Source organism: Hippocampus bargibanti, linkage group LG17, assembly GCF_051943395.1.
Source record: "Hippocampus bargibanti isolate YZ-2025 linkage group LG17, ASM5194339v1, whole genome shotgun sequence".
In the NCBI taxonomy this organism is placed as follows: domain Eukaryota; kingdom Metazoa; phylum Chordata; class Actinopteri; order Syngnathiformes; family Syngnathidae; genus Hippocampus; species Hippocampus bargibanti.
Genome location: NC_142750.1, coordinates 14,034,054 through 14,051,929, shown reverse-complemented (window position 1 = coordinate 14,051,929; position 17,876 = coordinate 14,034,054). Strand labels below are relative to the sequence as shown.

Sequence of the window (17,876 nt, the reverse complement as noted above, 5' to 3'; positions counted from 1 at the left end):
GGAATTGTGAACCGATCTTCCAAAGACAATTTTGGCTAAAATACAGTTGGTCCCAAGTGCTGGTCGCCAATGACAATGCTACCGCTTAACGCTGCAGCAAAAGTCATCCTCGATCGTACATATTCTTTATATCGATGCGTACGGTAGGATTGCTTCAAGCATAACGTGCGCACGCGCAGTAAATTGTCTGCGTTTCCTCCTTTATACGGAAATTGTAATCATACATAAGGCAGCTATTAGCCAAGGTTGACTGGTGTGCATTTAGTAATTATTTTCACACACACAAAAAAACACGACATCAACGGCGAATCGACGATAAAACAATACAGGCGTTTAGCCTAATCAATGGCATCTGTCCCACGATGAAGTTTTGAAAAAGGCTTCTTCAGTCGATACGAAGTTAAGTTCCTACTGCTGCATTCGATGACGGTCGGAAATCGAACATTGTCGACCTCCGACAAGTACAAGTGTAAAGTCCTTCATTGTAATATTAATGGAGGTATTTCTATATATATATTGCCGTGTTGTATTCCAGCAGTTAAAATGCGCTTTCAAGCGTAACACGAGGACTTCACTTCGAAAATAAAATAAAATGTGATGTTTGAATTGCCCAATCCATCCAAATGTAAGAGTGATATTTTGTCACCTCTAACTGACTACTTGAGCAGTTTGTGCAATTTTTTTGGTGCGCATATAGCACGGCGTTTGAAACTCACCCATGAGATTCCCACGATCACAATGTTCTTGGTAACCTGTCCACTAGGCTGCAAAGATGAGTGTTCTTTGAAACAAAATGGACATAATCGGGCAACACCCGCTAAAATTAGGAAACAAACAAGTTTTGACAATCTCTACAAAGCTAATTTTTTTAATGACATTTTTAGGACAAGAACTGACCTCTCGTGCTTTTTGAAACAGACTATGCAAAAGACTACGGTCATTTACAGTATAAAACAAATTGAGTAACATGTAATCAAGGAAACGAGAAATTAAAGCCAGTCAATTATCAAAATGATGAATGTCACACAATGCCAAAAAAGAAAAAAAACCTAATTGGAGGTGGCGCGGTTTACAAACAAAAGACATTTTGGACCAGTCTTGGACCATTGTCTCTCTGGTTATTTTATTTAACTGTCTAAAAGACCCCGTATCAGGAAGGCGCTCTATCTTCTCAAATAAAATAGGTCAGATGTGTATTTTCTGAAGTAGCCCAATGAACTGAGCAGGCAGACAGACGCAGCGCAAAAACAATAGTGTCACACAGTCATTAGCGTCAACTGGTCAATCCCGGCCGGGAGTACACTGGGCGTCCAGGAGAATGATCAAAAATGGGGTATTGCCTATAACCCAAGAGTTCACTTTTAGACGTGTCCAAAAGAAAATGACAGAGGACGCAACGGCGCGTTTGCCAACAGGTACACGCAAAAAGCTATATTTTGATACGAAAGGCAGTGGCCTGCGAGTTTGGGGGCTCGGCGCTTGAGGAGGACTGCGCGGTGGACTTAAAGAGAGCTTTCAGGATCGTCTGAGGGTCCACCTCAGGGGTCGGCTGGGAAGTTCGCTGGCTTGCGGAACGTGTCAGAGAGGGAGGAAGGCCATCTTTCTTGGTCACGTTTCCTGCACTCGGGGTGTCGCTGAGTCGCCTGGAAGAATGAGTGGGGGAGGGGGAGGGTCATTTCAGGTCTTTTTTTTTTTTTCCTTCAAACTTTCTCCCTATGCAGTAACACTTGTCCATATTTAACATCCTGGCCAGTCGGAATCACCTTGGCTTGCCATACATAAAACGGATGCATCGGGGAAATTTAAAAAGCGGAGCCTTTGTGCCTGAAAAGGGAGCCAAATTCAAAATTTGATTGGCCTGATTTAACTACATTGCAGAAGTGATTGAAATAAACACAAACCCATTCATTGGAGCATTATATATCTAAATTAGCAATAAAAATAATCATACATACATAAACAATTTGAATTCAAGTCAAATAATGTATTTGGGCATAAAATAAATCAACCTTTTCTATTGTCTTGTCAGTAACTACACAGTCAATCCAGGCTATTTTGATGTTCTACAGCACTGGTTCTTAAGCTGGGTTCGATGGAAAATACGCAGGCAGAATAAGGAAGAAAGTCCATGCGACTCACAAGAGAATGGGCTGGTCAGAAGTAATGACATTTCCCTGAATGTGAATATTGCACTTCATGGGCTGACCTGACAGTGAACGAGAGAGACAAAAGCAGCATCGGTGGAAATATTCCATGGCGAAATGAGCGAGCAACTTTGAATTGGTTAAATGCAAGAAAACGGGCTTGTTCAACGCTCACCATCCAGACAGCGGTTGTTGTACTTCCTATATGCGCTGACAGCATCCTCTTTGCGGACAAATACCACTTCAGCGACGCCTACCTTCACCAGGCGCGCTCGCTTCAAAGCGCCGCAGACGCAGAACAGCTCCTGCGTACGCACACATAAATGGACGTGGAAGTCACGGCAGGTCCAAAGGGGGTTGAGGGCACTCACTGAATATCAAGATGGGCTTTCACAATTCTGATTTCAAGCTCGCGCATGTACATTTTCAATACCTTATAAAGAACGTCGAGAGACATGACACGAGCGTGTCGACAACTCGGTGTTAACCTTCAGGATTTACTCACCACAATATCTTCCTCTGTGACACGGGGGTGCAAGTTATTCACTGTTATTTTTGTTCCCTCCAAAGGGCTGATAACAGGCTTTAAGAAAAAGAGAAAGAGATGCAATGAAAATGCCTGTCACTTGTACACGAAACGTCAATGGCGGCACTTCCTCTATTTTCTGAATGGCTGTGAAAACAAACATGCACCAAAGCTCTGACAAGCGCATGCGGCCACGTAGGAGTACTCGTCCACTACAAGAAACTAGATGCAATAAGGTTGTTTGTTTACCTTGGGAGGAGGAGGAGGAGGCGCTGCCGGGCTGCGTTGAGTCGAGCTCTGCTGCAGAGTCCTAGAAACAGACTTGAATGCTGCAGCGGGAGGCCGAGGGGCCGTAGCGCTTGCGGCGGGCCGGGGAGCTGCGACAGCTACGGGGGGACGAGGGGCTGAGTAAGCGTCATTTTTCACAACCTTGGTGATTGGGGCCGACATGGAAAACGGGGAGCCCGCCGCAGCATCCTGTTTCATGACCCAAAGAGAAAAGTTGAAACGTGAGTGAGATGTCATCAGAAAAAGTCTTTGTGTCTTGTCTCGGGATCCAATGTCAACTCTTACCCGCGACTGTAGCAAATGGTTTGAAGTTGTGATCTTCATTTGTTTACTTGGAGGACAATCATGATCATTCGAGATGAGCTGCGGAAGACAAATTCATTTTGATCTGACAGTCAGAGAAAAACATTGGAGACGCTCCCCACCTTACGAACAAGATACCTTCATATGGGGAATGTGTTCCTAAGTTGCTTCAGTGCTATATTTCCGATGGAATATATGTTTAAAGGACAACCGACACCATTTGTTTCTTTCCGAACTGACATCAGAAACACGTTCTACGGCATCTAAAATACCGAAAACATGCAAGCTGATATTTTAGTCTAATGCAAAACACCAATCAAAATGACTTCAAGTGTCCAAAAACGACTTCAAAATGAAACCGGAAATGGCCAGTTTCAGAAGGTCCCGCCCCCTTGTTCGTGACGTCACTATTCGTCACACACTGCCTTGCTCCAGAACCAAAACAATGGCTTCAGATGCTTTCTTGTTACTCATCCAGTTATGAATAGCATTCAAATAGTTCTGAAGTGGAAAGCATACATGTTTTCAATCGATTAAAGAAGTCCTTCCGTATCAATTGGAGCCGTCTGGACTCCAACGTAGCGCCCAGACAATGCACAAGATGCCGCACAAGCTCCATTTGAAATGGGCTGATTTGTCTGCTGGAAATCTGTGTAAACTTACACCTTCTTTATGCGTGGTACCGCAATTGGCTGAGACGCACAACCATTCAGCGTCGCGTTATTTATGCAGTTTTCCTTCTAATTTCGCAATCAACACGAAATTTTCAGACCAAACAAAGTAGCGCAAAATGCATTGTGTATCGCTTTCTCGGTCGGGGGCGTTCCCTCCGTGACGTCACTTAGGGGATCGTCACCAACTCAAAAACAAGACTTCCATGAATATTCAGCACAAGTCTTAAAAGGTAAAATGTAGCGATGTGCAGTGGAATCTGTGTAAAATGCGCTCAGTAGAAGTCATTTGAGGTGACTTTACAAATTATGGACGCAACTTGTCCGGAGGTGGCGGTTGTCCGCACATAATTACTAAATTACGCACTATCAGCCATTACTTTTTATTATGCATCATGTCCACCGGGAAGAGGGATGTGCTCCTCGCCCACATACTCTATGCAACCAATCATAAGCGAGCTCGGCGGATCTGGGCCTGAACACGTTAGCAACACTTCAGCATAGCCGTGCGCTGATTGGTCAGCCTTTGTGTCCGGCGCGTAAACATCCAGTCCTTGAAACCTCTAATGTGTGTGCGTGCGCGTGCGAGAAGAAGAGTCAGTACGCAGCCAATCGCAAGCGAGCTCGAACGGAAAAAGGCGCGCAATACAAAATCTAACTTACAGTATTCCCGGTTTGACATACTGTACCCGCAAAAATGTTCATAGGTACTATTTTTTGTAACTCGAATGTTCATAAGTTGGGGAGCGTCTGTAATCCGAAAATGAAACAGTGAAACATACCAAAAGCTCGATTTTGTTTTTACCTGTGAGTGTAGACGCATCCCACCAAGTACCCCCACTGGGCGTTGCTGTAAAATGAGGTTGGACAATGGATTTAAATGGGCTGGTAAAACTGCAGGACAAAATATGACGTCCAATATACACAGACTTTTCTCCTTACCTGGATGGTCTTGGTAATTTTTAGAGGCAATAGAGTAGACGCTTGGCTTTGCAGGCCACTACTACTCAAGCTCCTCTTAAGGCTCAGCCTATCACGAGCATCTGGGATTCCCTTATTAAGATGGCCGATTGTGCCATTCCTCCCACTCAGTCCTTGCACGTTTTGGGAAAACAGCCTCGTGTTCGCACCTGCAAAGTGGTTGTTAGCTTGGATCTTTATCTGTGGGACAGGCAGTTGGTGTGTCACAGCTGTCTTTTGGATGGTCTGTATAGGCACAGTGAACACATTCTGCTGCTGTTTACGGGAGTTGATCATCTGACGAGCATCCTGGACTACTCCTCCAGATACTCCTCCTCCACCCCAGCCACGGATTTTAAAGCGAGCGTCTTTCTGAAGGAGCTTTTCTCGCGCATCTTTCAATGGGAAACCTGTCAAAAGAGGGACAAAACACGGGCTGTGACATATGTTTCGAATGGTCCTCACAGAGACATCCGGGACAAAGATTGGGCAATGTCTGAATTTGGCCGATTTAGCCGCTTAATGTGGGGAAGAAGGTGGAGAAACTGTGTTGGAGATTCCGGGGTTATTACTTCCTCAGGGGGAAACTCATTCTAATGATTGTTTCGATTGGTGGTGAATACGTTGGGATGCAATTCCTGAACGTTTACTTCCAAACCTCGTTAATGCATCACCACACTAACTCCACATTTCCAGAGCACGGTCAGATTAATATTAGTGTGATATTAATTTTTACCCGCTCCTCCTCCAAGTCGTTGCCGAGCATCAGCCACGCCAATCCTTTGACGGGCATCAAAAGTCCTGCCAACCCCTCCTGCACCCCGTCCAAACATGGTTCTGTGGTATGCGATGCAATACAATCGGTTACTAGATCAGCAATATCAGACAAATTCATTCTTAATCACGACAACCGGTATAACGACGTTCGGTGGTGAAATAGAAATAACCAAACCTTGCTATTCGACCGTACCAGGTTAATTCCAGAGACACAAAATAGTGCCGTTATTCACCGTTAGGTGTTGTATTAAATAGAACATTATTTAATGGAGCAAATTGATTGATTGATACGTATTCTCAAATAACGTGCTGTATTTCAACGAGAACACGCTTAATACGTAGCTGTTGCAATTAGCAAATGTGCTAAATGATCAGGTGTACGACAGGGTCAGGCTTTCAAAATCCGGCATATAATTAACACAATTTAACATATATTAGTATCGACAATAACCATTGTTTGGCTGAGACCCAAACGAATCTCATTCCCGATTAAATGAAATCAGAATTTGAATGCGAATGGGCTAACATCGAGCTAATGCTAAATCGAGAAGCGTTCACGATTGGACAGCAAGCTCACAAAGACAACCCGCTCATATGTTAACAGTATTAGCGCAAAAGAAGCGTGTACAACTGTCAACCGTTAAGCAGGCGTAAAGTAATTTAGCGGTCTCGTTACCGTTTCACCGGCATCTTAACGTTTATTCCGCGTTGTCGTATCACTTCATCCAAAGACACGTCCGCCATTTTGCCACTCTACATTAAACTGCGCATCCACAGTTGACATCGTTACGGACGCTCTGTTGGTTCAAAAAGGAATTTATGTTAAATTGACTATTTTTTTACCATAAAATGTGTGCGTGTGTTTAACACTTATATTGCACTGGATAATTCTGTGTAAATGCACACAAAAATATGCGACATATAAAATTTCATCCCAAGTGTACAAGCGTATTTGCAATCGATTATTCTTATATCGAAGCTATGTCTTTCTTCCCATGAGCCTTTGCCCATATCATTGACGAATTCGATTTAAAGCAGTAACTTATAACTCATTTCATTGTGAACACGTTGCCAACAAACGTAGATAATCATCCCAAATGCGTTGTTAAACATCAGCCGTTGAAAAAGACTTTTTGACGCAGCACGCCATATTCACAAGTTTTGCAACCCTCACCGAGTATAGGTAGTCGGCGTAAATATCAATAAATCGACGCCCGTCCGTCGGCATGCCTTAAACTGATGAGTAAGGAAAATAACGACGCGGGGTGACGCCCGCGTCCTCGTACATTTGACGAGAAGAATTTTTGAAAGGGGAAAGGTCCGCCTGCTGAGGTGACTTGCCTACTTTGCGAGATGCCTCGCTGGAAAGGGATCTTCCCTGTTCCCCCTAACCAGTGAAAAACAACAACAAAAAGGAGAAAGCGCGAAGGATAACATTCCCAAGCGTGCTTAGTTTAGGTTAGTGTACCTAGTGGTGCGTTCACGGACGATATGATTATACACCAAAACGGTAGTGGTCTTCGTTCGTTGTAAATGTGTGTGTGCCGTCAAGTGTCTTCAAAGAATGGAGAGGCGAAACTACAAGTCCCGTGATGCAAGGCGAGAACCGATTCGATCGCCGCCGGGCGGATCGGCTCTCCCCGTCCAGTTTCCAGCGGCTCATCACCGCCGTCCTGCAGATCTGCTCCTAAAGAAATGGCGGCCGTCTTGTCCCGTGCACTCAAACTACCCGGTAAGACGCAAAACGTTACGTTCTGTATTATCGATATCATTGCTGAGAACACCGAGGAATCAGTCGCGTCCGATATGCAAATCCATCATTTTGACACGCCGCTTCATTCGCATCCTTCCGGCGCGCCGACGACTGTTAAAGGAGGGTATTTATCACGACCATTACTCATCGATTTCAGAAAGTGCTCGCTCATATTCTTGCGTGCGCATTTCTGCTACCTGCTAGCTGTCTGCTAGCTAAAGTTGCCCCCCCCCCCGACCCGCAGAACCCATTGTCACATTGACCCGCATCGTAACCTTCTTGTGGTCTTCAAATTTAGCAACATTAAAAAAAGATACATTTTACCGACTGTACTACGCCTCCAACAGAAACTCCTTGGTAACAAGCGAATTTTAATTAGCATTGAAAGAATTTTCACACATTTTAAACATGTAAAATCAGAGCATTGTCATCAAATGGTGAGTATAGTTTTGCTTTTTTTATTGTTGCTGTGCCGATGACCATTTTGTGTTTGGGAGCCTTTTACTGAGCGAGTTGCTTGTTCTGTAGCCACAAAGGGACATATGTCTTCTTGTGCCGGTCCCAAGCCCGGATAAATACAGAGGCTTGTGTCAGGAAGGGCGTCCGACGTAAAAGCTTGGCCAAAACAAACATGCGGATCATACCTCTCAAGATGGAGGACACTGATTTGCTGTGGCGACCCCTTGAAGGGAAAAGCCCAATGGAAAAGAAGAAGATTGAAAGAAGAATTAATTTCAATTTAAGATTCTACATAACCGTGAATTTAGATGATGTCCTTCAGTCTGTCGTGTCCTTTGCACGTGGTTGGTGAATTCTTTTTTTGAGTTTGTTTATTCTCTTTTAAGCTCTATAATAAATGGACGGACAGGCTGACAGACGATGTTAGACAAGAATCTCCTTGGACCGTGATGTTTGCAGATGACATTGTGATCTGTAGCGAGAACGGGGAACAGGTGGCAGAGAAACTAGAGATGTGGAGATATTCCCTGGAAAGGAGAGGAATGAAGATCAGTCGCAGCGAGACGGAATATATATATGTGTGTGAATGAGAGGGATCCAAGTGCAAGAGTGATGCTACAGGGGGAAGAGATAAAGAAGGTGGAGGACTTTAAGTACTTGGGGTCAACTGTCCAGAGCAATGGAGAGTGTGGAAAAGAGGTGAAGAAGCGTGTCCAGGCAGGCTGGAGAAAAATGTCAGGTGTGATGTGCGATAGAAGGCTTTCAGCTAGGATGAAAGGAAAAGTTTATAAAACCGTGGTGAGGCCAGCCGTGATGTTTGGACTGGAGACAGTGCCACTGAAGAAAAGACAGGAAGCAGAGCTGAAGATGTTGAGGTTTTCTTTGGGAGTGACCAGGTTGGATAGGATCAGGAATGAGTCCATTAGAGGGACAACTCATATTAGAGGCGTTGGAGAGAAAGTCAGACTGAGATGGTTTGGACATGTCCAGAGGAGAGAGAGTGACTATATCGGGAGAAGGATGCTGAGCCTTGAACTGCCAGGCAGGAGACAGAGAGGAAGACTGAAGAGGAGGTTTATGGATGTGGTCAAAGAGGACATGAAGGTCGCTGGTGTGAGAGAGGAGGATGCACAAAACCGGGATAGATGGAGGACATTGATTCGCTGTGGCGACCCCTGAAGGGAAAAGCCGAAAGGAAAAGAAGAAGAAGAAGATAGGAAGTTGGTAAATGGCTTGATTCACCACAATCTCAATTGATCTTTTATTCCATCCGTTCGTATCATAATGTTGATGTTTTGTCATGACGGTGCTGCCGGGAGTGACAAAAAGCAACAGTGTGTTTGTGCGTGTGCGTGTTTGTAGGGAAAAAGGGCTCCGAGTTGGGTGAATACGACCCACTCACCCAAGCAGACAGCGAGGACGAGAGCGAAGACGACGACCTGGTCCTCAACTGCCCCCATAACGGTCCGGGCCGGGACACCTTCCGCGGCGGCGGCGGCTCCGCAAAGCTGCGGGGGGGTCGAGCCGGGAGACCGGCGGCGGCGGGTGGAGATTGGACGCAGGAGGACGACGACGACGACGACTGGAGAGAGCGACTCCCCGGCGGCAAATGCCAGCGGGACAGAGACCGGGCCAAAGGCGGGCGCTACCGCAGCCCGTCCGCCGAGGACGGGGAAGCGTGTGGCGGATCCGGACCGAGGATCGACGGGACGCGTGAGGAGGAGGAGAAGCGTCTGAGGAAGACAAAGAGCCTGCGGGCATCCTTTTTTCTGCTGCCTCTCGTCTGCGCCGTGATTCTCGTTCTTCTTTGCGCATTCCTCATTCCTTGTCCCAAAGGAGCGCCGGCCAAGAGGCCACGTTGGGAGAGAGCGCTCGGGGATGCCGCAGGTAAACTAAACTAACTAAACAAACAAACAATGTTAACTCATTCGCTGCCAGACGATGTGCAAAAATGGGTTCTTGTCATTGAATTCCAGGACACACACAATATGGACTTTTAGAACCTTCCACTCTCGTTCCTTCCTAAATGATATGGGTCTGCAGTTATGTGAGCTTGAAATGCCCAAAATACAATGCAATTGGTTGATATAGCGCTTTTACGACAGTTAAAGCCGGAACAAAGTGCGAACGTGGAAAAAAGGGAAATGCTGCCCCCTTGTGGAAAAGAAAAAAAACATAGCCAGAGGCCACGGCCAGCGCTTGATCGGCACCCAAGCATGAAAAACCAAAAGCCGAACAAATTGGGGGATGGCGCTCCACGTCATCTTTTCAATTTCCGAATAAATTTGTGACCGGCAGTGAATGAGTTAATCGATAAGAATATTACACGTGAGATTTTAGAACTTGGCCAAAACAAAGCTCTGAAGACGGAGGACACTGATTGGCTGCGGCGAAGGGAAAAGACGCCAAATACGTACATCTGACGGGAATGGTTCTCTCCATCAGGCGCGACGCCGCCCGCCTTGACATTATGGGATGTGGACGGCGATTCGGTGGACGACGTGCTGCTCGGCGTCACCGAGCGGAGCAACGACACGCATCCCGCGCGGGCGACTCAAAGTAGGGCGACTTTTGACATTTGATCAGGCCGAACGGGGTCACGCTCAGGCGCTTTGAACTGTACTTTGCGCCGCCAGTTTACAGCGCCGTCGCCCTCTCCGGCGCGAGCGGGAAACCGCTCTGGAGGAAAGTCACGCGGGAGTGCGTCTTGTATATCCAGTGCGGCCTGCGGCTCAACGCCGAGCCGGCGCCCGTGTGTCTTCTCACCGGGAAGTCGAGCATCGTGGCTGTGAATGGAACTTCGGGTGAGAAAAGCACCATTTTGTTGGCCCCGCCCCCTTATCGTGACGGAAGTGTCCCACCTTCACAGGCAAGAAGAACTTGTGGTCGACGCCGCTGAGGAACATTGAATCCCAGCTGGTGCTTCTCCCGGATGTCCAGGGAGACTCGGTCCCAGATCTGCTGGTAGCCAGCCTGCCCGCCGACGAGGTGCGCGGCCATTTCTCGCTCGGCGTCCATTTGTGAAGGAGGCCCCGACCAAGAAGCCGTACGGCGCCGACTCACCGCACGCACGCGCTCGCTCGCTCGCTCGCTTTCCAGGCTTTGGATCTCTCCCTCACTTTGATTTCCGGGCTGACTGGAGCGACGCTGGGACAGTCGCTGTCGTTCAACCTGAGCGGACAAGGCAAGCTGATCGGTCCTCTTCTGCACGAGACGCAGCAAGGCGCGCGCTACGTCGTGTTCGGCCTGGGTAAGCGCAACATCATCTCGCGCTCCGGAATACGGACAGCTATGACGTATCCTCAGCGACGGGACGACGGCTTCACAAGAAAGACGAAGAAAGCCTTTCAGTCTCGCAATGGGCACATTTGCAGTCTTGGAAAATTGGATTTCATTCGCCGTTATTAGTCTGGCAGTGGAGACATTTACGTTTCGCAGCAGCAAAGTGATGAAAGAAATAGAGAAACAAAATACGGGAGCTGCTGAAAACTCGTCAAGTCAAAACAACAACAAAAAAAACTAACAAATCACGTGACAACAAAATCAAATGACAGTCATTTAATCTTCAGCGCCATCTTGGTTGCATGAGAGGATCGAAGCATCCCTTTCACCAGTGGATCGGTGACGTCACGGTGGAATGTGCACGTCTGCCGCAAGCTAAATGTGGAAAGCAAACACAAAGCTGTAGCATCCATTGACGAAAAGACGTCGTTTCACATCGCCTGTCGTCCCACGTAAATCCGCTTCAATTCCAAGCTGCGATTTACGAACATACTCATCCGCGCTCCGCATGCGTCCATCCAGCCGCAGACTGTCCGGCGGCACCGACCTTTCCGCCGAACAAAGCGGGGCTGTGAAAACACAAAATGCCCTTTAGCGATGACAATCAAACGGCGCCGACATTCCTCCCAATCAAAAACGGCGCAAGCTCTCAGGAGAGTCTCCTCCTTGATGAATGTCGTGGCCAAAATGCTGACAAACGATCTGTATCCGTTCCACACGATGCACAACAACACAAAGTGACCCCAAAAAAATCAACACGCGAAAAGAGAAAAAACAACAAGGCTCACTTTGTGACGGTTGCCACCTTCAACTTGTTTGGCAATATCCTTATTTCTTATTTTGACAACGTGTGTGTCTTTCGAGGTAACGTCGTGGCCATATCACTGCGGGAAATGTACCTGCGCGCAAACAGCAAGTTAGCGAAGACTCCCGCGTTAAGACGGAAGGATCCCGGCTGGGAGGGATTGAAGAAAAGCAACTCCTCCTCCTCCTCCTCCTTCGTCCACATTTTCAGGTTGCCCTGAGCGACAACGTCACAGCGCGACAGACAGCAAAGGACTTGTTGGATGTCGAATGGGTAAATGTGTCTTTTCTTCTTCTTCTTTTGTTTTAAATAGAGGATCTGAAAGTGTGGAGTTCCTGCTGCCCCTAGTGGCCGGTTTTGGCACCTACCACAACAACCTGGAAACCGTGTCCAATCTCAAGTCCAGCAAGAGCGATTGGGTGTTGGTGTACGGCTTCAGCAAAATCTCGGTGCTCGGCCAGAGGGATGCTCGCAAACGCTGGACTTTTAATTCGGCCCCCATCCACAGGTCGGTGTCGAGCCATGTTGGAACCCAATCCATTTGGAGTCCCCAGCCGTTTGACGTCCCTGTGAAATGTGCGCGTGTCGTGTCGTGTCGTGTCAATGTCGCAGCCAGCCGACTCCGGGACACTTCAACGACGACGGAATCCTCGATCTTTTCTTCCAGCACTCGGCAAATGGCCTCATGAAGGTACGTGTACGCCGGGTCTTATTTTAAGCTCCTGAAATCAATCGGGTACAAACACTCCCCTACTTACGACGGGAAATACCAACATTTTTGTCCTAACGCATGTCATATTTTCTCCTGTTGGACATATCTTTAGAGAGCGTGTATTTTATGAAAGGTTTATTTTTCAGGACAAACAACACTAACGTATTTTCCGGACTATAAGGCGAATGACATATTTAAAAACCTTTTCCATACATAAGGTGCACCGCGTTACAAGGGGCACCTTCAATCAACGACATATTTTTTTTTTAATGTTTTCCATACATAAACTGCACCGGATTATGAGCCGCATGGTCAGATTTTCAAAACAATATTTTCTTTTAGGTGCGCCTTATGGTGCAGAAAATATGGTACTTATACAAGCCTTAAAGGACAAGCGACACCATTTTTTTGTTTCCTAACTGATATCAGAAAAACGTTTGATAGCATCTAAAATAGCCAAACCGCGCAGGCTGATATTTTTAGTCAAATGCAAAACACCAATCAAAATGAGTCCCAAAACTACTTCAGAATGACCCGGAAATGGCGAATTTCAGAAGGGCCCGCCCCCTTGCTCGTGACGTCACGCCAGGACGTCTTGCCTTGCTCAAGAATCAGAACAATGGCTTCAGATTGGGAGCAGATGCTTTCTTGTTACTATGATTCAAATAGTTGTGAAGAGGAAAGCAACAATGTTTGCAATCGATTAAAGGAGTCCTCCAATGTCAATTCGAGCTGTCAATGACAGCAATGTAGCGTCCAGAAAATGCACAAGATGGCGTCCAAGCTCCGTTGGAAATGGGCTGATTCGTCTGCTGGGAATTTGTGTCAACTAATATCAAATAGTAGTCATTTCTCGATGGACGTTAGGCGCAGGTAGTTGATGGTGCAAATGGCCGTCTTCTGTGGACGGCGCGGTTCGCGTGCCCACGTCTGGTTCTGGAAACGGCGGCCGTCTCCACTTCCGCCGGCCTCTCCGCTTTCGTCTTCTGGGCCGGCGAGCCGATGAAGAATATCACCAAGGCAACCGTGAGTCTGCCAAGACAACGAGACGTTGGTGGTCAGTCAAAGCGAAGCGGAGGATTGTCATCCCTCTCTCTCTTTTTGCGGCTAAAGGATAACCGCAAGAGCGTCGCGGCGGCAGAGCCAGTGGTCAGGAAGCTCTTCCTCTTGCATCCTTCTTTCCCTTCCATCCTCATGCGCCTCGTCGCCACCACCGATACGGCGGTGGCTGCTACAGGTAGAAATCCCATCCCATCCGACGTCATCGCTTGAAAAGCGAGCTATTGAAAAGGCCCTCCGACATCCCATAACCTCCCAATCTTCAATGGCCGTTCCCCAGTGAGTTACGAGGAGCGCCGGCAAGACGCGTCCTACGTCAGCGTCTCGTGGCGGCCGACGCCCGATTCCGCGGCGGCCGCGACCATCGTCAAGAGCATCGGGCTGCGGGCGGCCATCGCTCGAGGACAAGTGGTCAGATTGGACGAGAGCAACAAAGCGGACGCGTCTGAGCTCGACGGCTTCTTCGGACGCCTGTTGTTCAAACGTCAGGTGAGGGAGGGGCCTGCCGACGGCGGCTGACTTGCTCGGCAACGATTTCGCTTGACGTCGTGACAGCAGCTTCTGCGCGTTCGACATCATTGCAAGATGGTCGTCCCGCAACGTGCTTCACAACTCATTGTTTTGTGTTTTGTTTCAGTAACGGCCGCTTTCCTCCCGCGCCGGGTCGCCAGATGGCCAACTACAGGACGAGAGTCATTGCCGGCCGTCTGTTTATTATCATGAGACCCGTTAATTGCCACTTCATTACAGGTCAAGTCTTCTTGCTCGTGTTATTTCGAGCACCTTCACGGAAAAGGTGTGTGTATTTCTTTCCACACGGACGTTTTGAAGGTTTGAGTGAAAGTGCAATTGCTTGAACTTGATCACTGCACGTTCTTTCAAGGGAAACAAATGTCAATGTGCTACTTTAGGCTTGGCCAGGGTTATGCATTCCTCGCTCACAACAAATCACAAATAGAATTCAAGTGGTCGTAATTGTGGACTGTAAATATTCATTGCTGTACAGTATTTATTGGGTGGATGTATTGAGTGTATTAATTGCTGTTTATTCTCACGAGTAAGTCCAGTAGGTAAGCAGCAGTCGCAACTTCCGCTATACAAAAATGGACAATTTCCACCACGTCTTTTTAACTCAGAGCAATTTTCAAGGAACAGCACAGAAGATGAGTTGACTACACTTTCCATTTTGTACAAAAGAATCACTTATTCGACACTATTACTTTTTCGGACAAGATCAAACTCCTTCCCTCACTTCAACCTAGTTCCTATAGGCTTTGATCGAGTACAAAATCAAAGGAGCTTTTCTTTTCACCAAATCATGGGAGAGAGAGCTTTAAAAAAAAAGCCAAGAATAGTGCTTCATGACTCTGTGTATTTGCGCTGTCATATTGTTTGTTCTTTTGACTTCAAGATTTCCAGTAGCTCCTGTATTTTGTCTACTTCTTTCAATCCTTTCTTCTTTCTTTCATCACTTTGCTGCTGTGAAATGTACATTTCTCCACTGCGAGACGAATAAAAGTCCGATCATCCGATCCAATCCAATAGAACTCGGTGGCGGGCCGTGGATTTCAGTGCTACGTCTCAATCAATCCAGACTGAAAAAAGTGTGGTGTGATTTACTACATCTCCACTAGAGGGTACCATTAGCCAGGAAATAACTGACCCACCTTTCTTAATTAGTATCTCCATTTTTTCTTGAACAGTCAGTCCGTCGTGAAAATGGCTTGAAATGGCGCTAAATCTCCAAACAAATCCATTTCCTTGCCTCCTTCAGCCATTGTGGCTTGACAAACTGGTATTAGTGACTAGCCAATCATAGATCGCAATTTTATGATTGACTAGTGACCAGCCAATCATAATTTGCGAAAACTCTGAAGTTGCCTTCCAGAAGGCGTCGGTACCCTTTTTGGGTTGCTGACTCGAAATCTAATTGGTTAGATAGAGCAACAGTTGGATCGACACTTCTCGTAGTTCTGTTCGAACTACATATAAACTCTGAACATGCGATATGACAAAGAACAAGTGGGATGATAATAATCCGAATAATAATGATGTTCATGCCGAAGACCGTGCGTCTGCCGTGCCAATAGATTGGCAGCGGATGGCGCTGTTGTCATCGCGTCTCCGACGCGCGCTGCACTCTCGTCTGTCAGCAACTCTGCACAGCGCTCGGATTTCACATGAAACGAAAGTAGGACTTGAATGACGTATTTCGACGTCCAAATGTTTCAGTCTTTTTTTAAACGCGACTTTATTTTCTTGAACAACATTCACGACGCATATTTGGGACGAATCCATTTCTGTGTTCACTATTTATTTATATGCTGAAGAATGGATGACTCTGTTGGTTGTCATATTATTTGTTATCTAGTTTTTTTTTGGTTTCCTTTCTTCTTCCTTTCATAACTTTGTTACTTCCCGGTAGGGGACGTGAATGGCTGCCGCTGCTCACCCGCAGTAAAACCGATCCAGTGACTGTAAAGTGTCCTTGAGAGTTTTGAAAGACGCTTAAATGTATGATTATTATTTAATCGTGGTGTTCAAATTAGAACAAGAGGTGACAAACAATTGCAGTGTATACGGGCGGGCATACTTGAAGACTCAGAAAGGTCTATCAGTCGCCATCCGGGCGGTGAATACGCAATTTTGCCATCCATTCAGCTCCTTGTTGGAAAACAGTTATTTGGTCCACCGCTAGCCGACTGAAACAAAGATCTGTGAAGAGCTCAAAGTTGATCTGTAGTTCATCTTGCCTCGTTTGGCACTAGTCAACTCGTTCGTTTGTTAATAGTATTTGAAACGGTTTTTTTTTTCTCTCCATCACAGATTTTCTTTTGACACATCTGTGGGTACGAATCACCACTCGACCAAGAGTTGCTGTGCCATCATCAAGATTCATTCTTTTTCTTACTGTCATTGAGCCTGAGAAAAATGATGTCTTTTCGCGTTGGAGTGAAGGTTTGGATCATGCGCTCTAGTTTTCCATGCCGTCATTAGATGTTATCATGAGAAGACAATGCGACAAATGGGTGCCCGTGATTTTAGCATTTAGGATCGGAATATCAAAATGATATTTCTGTTCAATAGCAATGCAGAAAAAAAAACGTGTTTTTGCTCATTAATAACAGACAAACAAGCGCCTGTGAAGGTTTCGTGTGTATTTCAATGAAAGGAAACGTCTGACGCAGTTGGCAAAAAAAAGGTCCAAGTGAAGTAGGAGTTCAGGGTTCGTGACCTCGGTAAAATTTGGACAGGAAATCAGCAGGACGCGATTCCTCCGACTCGTGAAAGTAACGCATAATGTGCGTCTTCTGTTTCCATACGTGGATGGTCTCCTGGAGTTCCATTTTCCCCTGCAAGTGAAATTAAAAGCAGAAAAGAAACAACAAGTTGTGACACGTGGCCTATCCGATCTGGTCGCAAAATAAGCATTACTTACCTTAATGACCAACATGTCAACCACACGGGGGTCGGTGACGTGTTTGTTTTTGTTGAACATCTCCCTCACTTTGTCTCGGCCCTGTTGGCTTGTGATATCCAACTGAAACATCACCACTGTGGAAAAACAAAGAGGAACTTTGTTGACAGAGCACCGTCTTCATTTCACACCTTTCTCATCAGAAATCCCCGTGAGTGAGTGTTTTGATGCATCCAGTTTTTTTTAGCACATTAATGAAAATTGCAACGTAATATTATGTAAAGTGATGAGACAGTGCACGCGTACTCATGAAAGCGAGATGAACAATCCAGTAACGATGCCAATAACATACACGAACTAAAATGACGAACGCTCGTCGATGTTTGAGTTGCGAACTGCTAGCCGCTAACAGACACGACCTTGACAGCCAAAGCCTTGAAATCGGACCGCGCAAAACGACATACCTGCGTTAGGGACTTCTCGGTACCAGGCTCGGTAAAGCTCTCGGACTCTGCGTTTCGCTTCGCCCAAATCTCTGCTAAAAATGGGTTTGGCGACTTTGGCCGCCGCGGCAGCGGTGCGACTGGCAGCGGTGGACGCCATGACGGCTGCAGTTGAGCTTTCGCGTCCGACTTCCTCGTCGGTCTTGTCGTTTGTTGACGAATACAACAGCGCCCTCCGGAGGACAAGCGCCGTTCATTTCCATTTCATACAGAGAA

The 17,876-nt window shown here is 46.6% G+C and overlaps 3 protein-coding genes and 1 non-coding gene across 6 annotated transcripts; 2 read left to right on the top strand and 2 right to left on the bottom strand.

The window, feature by feature from the left end:
• Positions 1-852: 852 nt before the first annotated feature.
• poldip3 (polymerase (DNA-directed), delta interacting protein 3) lies at positions 853-6,482 on the bottom strand. 2 transcript variants are annotated; one of them, XM_089018831.1, is made up of 11 exons: positions 6,346-6,466; positions 5,629-5,729; positions 5,177-5,302; positions 4,875-5,062; positions 4,738-4,782; positions 3,244-3,321; positions 2,920-3,147; positions 2,650-2,727; positions 2,320-2,449; positions 2,140-2,206; positions 853-1,643 (listed from the first exon to the last, which is right to left on the bottom strand). In XM_089018831.1, the coding sequence occupies exons 1-11, from the start codon at positions 6,411-6,413 to the stop codon at positions 1,430-1,432; spliced, it is 1,323 nt and encodes a 440-aa protein (XP_088874957.1). In that variant the 5' UTR covers positions 6,414-6,466; the 3' UTR covers positions 853-1,429. The 2 variants fall into 2 exon arrangements, with proteins under 2 accessions (XP_088874957.1, XP_088874956.1); XM_089018830.1 differs by having other exon boundaries at positions 4,875-5,302; positions 6,346-6,482.
• Positions 6,483-6,895: 413 nt separating this feature from the next.
• On the top strand, positions 6,896-7,049 carry LOC148885903 (U12 minor spliceosomal RNA). The gene has a single exon (XR_016118163.1). It is a non-coding gene; the product is annotated as a U12 minor spliceosomal RNA (small nuclear RNA).
• fam234b (family with sequence similarity 234 member B) lies at positions 6,907-15,310 on the top strand. 2 transcript variants are annotated; one of them, XM_089018829.1, is made up of 14 exons: positions 6,907-7,127; positions 7,222-7,401; positions 9,244-9,768; positions 10,327-10,440; positions 10,518-10,685; positions 10,751-10,869; positions 10,981-11,131; positions 12,028-12,178; positions 12,282-12,476; positions 12,581-12,659; positions 13,548-13,706; positions 13,794-13,917; positions 14,020-14,228; positions 14,377-15,310. In XM_089018829.1, the coding sequence occupies exons 2-14, from the start codon at positions 7,365-7,367 to the stop codon at positions 14,377-14,379; spliced, it is 2,034 nt and encodes a 677-aa protein (XP_088874955.1). In that variant the 5' UTR covers positions 6,907-7,127; positions 7,222-7,364; the 3' UTR covers positions 14,380-15,310. The 2 variants fall into 2 exon arrangements, with proteins under 2 accessions (XP_088874955.1, XP_088874954.1); XM_089018828.1 differs by having other exon boundaries at positions 6,907-7,401.
• Positions 15,311-16,613: 1,303 nt separating this feature from the next.
• On the bottom strand, positions 16,614-17,792 carry ndufa6 (NADH:ubiquinone oxidoreductase subunit A6). Its single transcript, XM_089018113.1, has 3 exons — positions 17,622-17,792; positions 17,179-17,294; positions 16,614-17,092 (listed from the first exon to the last, which is right to left on the bottom strand). Exons 1-3 carry the CDS (start codon positions 17,758-17,760, stop codon positions 16,961-16,963), a joined length of 387 nt encoding a protein of 128 aa, XP_088874239.1. The 5' UTR covers positions 17,761-17,792; the 3' UTR covers positions 16,614-16,960.
• Between the last annotated feature and the right edge of the window lie 84 nt (positions 17,793-17,876).

What these genes read in the sequence shown, in the direction of transcription:
- poldip3 (XM_089018830.1), bottom strand. Translation starts at nt 6,413, where the DNA reads ATGGCGGACGTGTCTTTGGATGAAGTGATACGACAACGCGGAATAAAC. An exon ending in ACCATTTGCTACAGTCGCGG is followed by an intron (nt 3,148 to 3,243) that starts GTAAGAGTTGAC and finishes GTCATGAAACAG; the next exon opens with GATGCTGCGGCGGGCTCCCC. An exon ending in CTCCTCCTCCTCCTCCCAAG is followed by an intron (nt 2,728 to 2,919) that starts GTAAACAAACAA and finishes TTTTTCTTAAAG; the next exon opens with CCTGTTATCAGCCCTTTGGA.
- fam234b (XM_089018829.1), top strand. Translation starts at nt 7,365, where the DNA reads ATGGCGGCCGTCTTGTCCCGTGCACTCAAACTACCCG. An exon ending in CCGTGCACTCAAACTACCCG is followed by an intron (nt 7,402 to 9,243) that starts GTAAGACGCAAA and finishes GCGTGTTTGTAG; the next exon opens with GGAAAAAGGGCTCCGAGTTG. An exon ending in CTACGTCGTGTTCGGCCTGG is followed by an intron (nt 11,132 to 12,027) that starts GTAAGCGCAACA and finishes GTGTCTTTCGAG; the next exon opens with GTAACGTCGTGGCCATATCA.
- ndufa6 (XM_089018113.1), bottom strand. Translation starts at nt 17,760, where the DNA reads ATGGCGTCCACCGCTGCCAGTCGCACCGCTGCCGCGGCGGCCAAAGTC. An exon ending in CCGAGAAGTCCCTAACGCAG is followed by an intron (nt 17,295 to 17,621) that starts GTATGTCGTTTT and finishes GTTTTTCCACAG; the next exon opens with TGGTGATGTTTCAGTTGGAT. An exon ending in TTGACATGTTGGTCATTAAG is followed by an intron (nt 17,093 to 17,178) that starts GTAAGTAATGCT and finishes TTTCACTTGCAG; the next exon opens with GGGAAAATGGAACTCCAGGA.